A 3655-nucleotide genomic window follows, 5' to 3' on the forward strand; every position below is an offset into this window, starting at 1 on the left:
AGCAGTAAGTTTTTTCAAAGGAATTTTTAAAGAAGAATGCTTTAACAGGCCCACCTTTGAAGGCCTTGATTTCAACAAGCTATCTCAAGCACAGGCAGCGGCTTTGATTGAGCCTTTCTCAAATGATGAAATTGATAATGCAGTATCATCATGTGACTCCGATAAAGCGCCTGGACCTGATGGATTCAATTTCAGATTTGTGAAAGAAGCATGGGCAACAATCAAACAAGATGTATATGCGATAGTCAGAGAATTTCACACAACTGCGCAATTACCTCGAGGATGCAATACGGCTTTCATAGCCTTGATCCCAAAGATTGACTCGCCGAAAGAATTCAAAGACTACCGCCCAATCAGCATGGTAGGATGCATATACAAAATCATATCAAAAGTAATGGCTAAAAGGCTCCAAAAAGTCATGAGTTCACTAGTTGGCCCTCTCCAATCTTCGTATATTGAAGGTCGCAAAATTCTCGATGGTGCTTTGATTGCAAGTGAATTAATTGACTCGTGTAAGAGAAGAAAAATTGAGTCAACTCTCTTCAAGCTGGATTTTCACAAGGCTTATGATAGTGTTTCATATGGACTTTTCTTGAATGGGTCCTCAAACAAATGAATTTTCCCATGGAATGGCGTAAATGGATCATGTCCTGCATCTCTACAGCCTCGGCATCTATTTTAGTGAATGGTTCGCCTAGTTCTACATTCAATCTTCAGCGTGGCCTAAGGCAAGGTGATCCCCTATCACCATTTCTTTTTGTCCTCGTGGGTGAGGTTCTCAATCTACTCATAAAAAAGGCGACTTCAATGAACCTGTGGAATGGAATAAGCATTACCCAAAGTGATGTGAGCATCACACACCTGCAATACGCAGATGATACACTAATTTTCTGTGATGCTAGACTCGAATCACTCATCAACATAAAAAAAATGCTCATTATTTTCCAGCTAGCATCAGGGCTTCAAGTTAATTTTCATAAGAGTTCTCTTATTGGGATTAACACATCAAAAGAGTGGCTTCATATGGCAGCAAAATCGCTTCTTTGTAAAATTGGAAACATTCCATTCACTTACCTCGGATTGCCTATTGGGGGTAATTCTTCAAGCATTCAACTATGGGAACCCATTATTGCAAAAATGACTCAAAGATTGGCTACTTGGAAAGGGAAATTGCTTTCAATTGGTGGAAGAACAACCCTAATAAAATCATCTCTCTCAAGCTTGCCATTGTATTACATGTCCATATATCCGGTTCCAAATGATGTTATTCAAAAAATAACTCAATTATCCAGAGCATTTCTATGGTATGGAAATTCTGAAAAAAATAAACTTTCTCTTGTATCATGGGACAAAATTTAACTGCCGAAGAGACTTGGTGGGCTCAGGCTGGGCAATCCTTTGCACAAAAACTTAGCCATGTTATACAAATGGCTGTGGCGTTACTTTGATGATCCAGCGCAGCTTTGGTGCAAAGTGATTAAGGCCAAATATAAATACTCAGATTCTTTCACTATTCAAGACTTAAAAATTCCGGCTAGAGGTGGCCCTTGGAAGAAGATTCGTGCTGCTATTGTTAATCATCCGAATGCAAAAGAGATAGCTATCAATGGCACCCGGAAAATTGTGAGTGATGGTGCCAACTGCCTTTTTTGGCATGATTCATGTGCAGATAAGTCTCCTCTCAAAATTCTATTTCCGAGATTGTTTTCCATCTCTGTCGAGCCGAATGCATGTGTGAAGTCCTTTGGGTTTTGGAATGGTTTGAACTGGGAATGGCTTTTTTCTTGGAAGCGAGTTCTAAGGCCTCAAGACTTAATAGAAAAAGAAAATCTGTGCAAGTTGCTTGAGAATGTATGCCTTGCTATAGAAGGCCAAGACAAGCTGATCTGGGAGTTCAATAGCTCTGGTAAGTTCACCACCAAATCCTTCTCTTTTGAATTGGATGAACTATGTGTTGCACCTCACCATGATGCAATTCCAAGAGTATGGAAAGGTTTGGTTCCACACCGAATTGAAATATTCGTGTGGACTGCTCTCTTAGAGAGAATTAATACACGCACAAAGCTAACTCAACTTCGAATCATTGAGGAAGGAAATGACTTGTGTTTGTTATGCAACAAACTGCCCGAATCTTGCAATCATTTATTGTTACATTGTGAATTTGCTAGACAAATATGGTGTTGGTGGATTAACCTTTGGGGTGTCAAATGGGTATTTCCCATGAGATTAAGAAGTGCATTTGAGCAGTGGTCGATACCAAAAAAAAGGCAGCTTCTTCAAGAAAGTATGGCATGCAACCTTTTTCATAATTGTGTGGTCATTATGGAAAGAGCGAAATTCACGCATTTTTGAAAAATCAGCTTGCACACCAAAACAAATTCAAGATATGATCTTGTTGAGATTAGGATGGTGGATAAAAGGGTGGAGTGAAGATTTTCCCTACTCGCCATCGGATATTCAAAGGAATCCAGCATGCCTTCTATGGAATGGTTTTTCATCTCCATCAATCATTCCAAAGTCTATTGTGACATCAAAGGAATGGATTCCTCCTCAGAATGGAGCTCTTAAATGGAATGTTGACGCCTCGGTCAACATTGCTTCTTCTTCATCGGCCATAGGTGGTGTGCTGCGCAATTGTGAGGGGCAGTTTTTGTGTGTGTTCTCTTCCCCAATCCCTTTCATGGAGATAAACTGTGCTGAAATTTTAGCTATTCATCATGCTTTAAAAATTTCCGTAGCTAACGATGGTTCATGTAGCCAAGCCATGATCATAGAATCTGATTCTATGAATGCTGTAGCATGGTGCAACAATAAGGGTGATGGGCCGTGGAACATGTGTCACCATTTAAACTTCATAAGGAATATAAAGAAATCTTTCTTGAACATTTCAATCATTCATAAGGGAAGGGAGACAAACTTTGTTGCTGATGAGCTTGCAAAACAAGGACTAAGCAGGCGTGAAGAATTCATTGCATGGTTCTAGCCTATTCACACCTCCTAACTTGTGATTCAAGATGTTGTATGAGTTGTATGAGTTTTATCATTCAGCAATGTAAAGTGAATAGGCCTCTGTAATTGTTGCTTGGACCTGTAATTGTTGCTTGGACCTATAAGCAAGCACAATATCCATGCGTGGTTTAGTTTTCTATCAAGTTTAGTCAAGTAGCGAGCTGTATTATGGAAGGTGAATAAGTTTCTCCTCAATGTAGGGTGTGCTAAGCACTATGAAAGTTTCCATTCTTGCAATGGAATACCTTGCTTGAGTTTTTAGAGATTCTCATTCTCCTTCCTTCTTTTATATACTTGATTAATAAAATGACAAGCTCAATTATAAAAAAAAAAAGAACAATATATCAGATCTAAAACATCAATAATATTTTTTTATAACTCCTACTTCACTAATTGATGCATCTCTTCCACGAGTACGAAACCACAACATGATTTTTGTTCGATGTCCATGCATCTTTCCACAACATGATTTTTGTTCGATGTCCATGTATCTTTCCCAACTACAACCACTTTCAGTATAACATCGAAGGAGAAAAAATAATTTTGAATTAGCCCTAAATCTTTTATCCCACCAACGATTTGAACTCTCCACTTGAATGAGAGAAGTCAACCTAACAACAAATGGGAGGGAGTATGAACATCAAAC

The 3655-nt window shown here is 38.8% G+C and overlaps 2 protein-coding genes across 2 annotated transcripts; both read left to right on the top strand.

The window, feature by feature from the left end:
* Nucleotides 1-612: 612 nt before the first annotated feature.
* LOC104888074 (uncharacterized) lies at nucleotides 613-2224 on the top strand. Its single transcript, XM_010672906.3, has 3 exons — nucleotides 613-1304; nucleotides 1386-1993; nucleotides 2169-2224. Exons 1-3 carry the CDS (start codon nucleotides 613-615, stop codon nucleotides 2222-2224), a joined length of 1356 nt encoding a protein of 451 aa, XP_010671208.3.
* A 162-nt stretch (nucleotides 2225-2386) lies between these two features.
* LOC104888075 (uncharacterized) lies at nucleotides 2387-2983 on the top strand. Its single transcript, XM_010672907.1, has one exon. The coding sequence runs from the start codon at nucleotides 2387-2389 to the stop codon at nucleotides 2981-2983; it is 597 nt and encodes a 198-aa protein (XP_010671209.1).
* Nucleotides 2984-3655: the final 672 nt, after the last annotated feature.

The sequence above is a fragment of the Beta vulgaris genome, chromosome 3, assembly GCF_026745355.1.
Source record: "Beta vulgaris subsp. vulgaris cultivar EL10 chromosome 3, EL10.2, whole genome shotgun sequence".
In the NCBI taxonomy this organism is placed as follows: Eukaryota; Viridiplantae; Streptophyta; class Magnoliopsida; order Caryophyllales; family Amaranthaceae; genus Beta; species Beta vulgaris.

What these genes read in the sequence shown, in the direction of transcription:
- LOC104888074 (XM_010672906.3), top strand. Translation starts at nt 613, where the DNA reads ATGAATTTTCCCATGGAATGGCGTAAATGGATCATGTCCTGCATCTCT. An exon ending in TTATCCAGAGCATTTCTATG is followed by an intron (nt 1,305 to 1,385) that starts GTATGGAAATTC and finishes TGGTGGGCTCAG; the next exon opens with GCTGGGCAATCCTTTGCACA. An exon ending in AATTCCAAGAGTATGGAAAG is followed by an intron (nt 1,994 to 2,168) that starts GTTTGGTTCCAC and finishes TGAATTTGCTAG; the next exon opens with ACAAATATGGTGTTGGTGGA.
- LOC104888075 (XM_010672907.1), top strand. Translation starts at nt 2,387, where the DNA reads ATGATCTTGTTGAGATTAGGATGGTGGATAAAAGGGTGGAGTGAAGAT.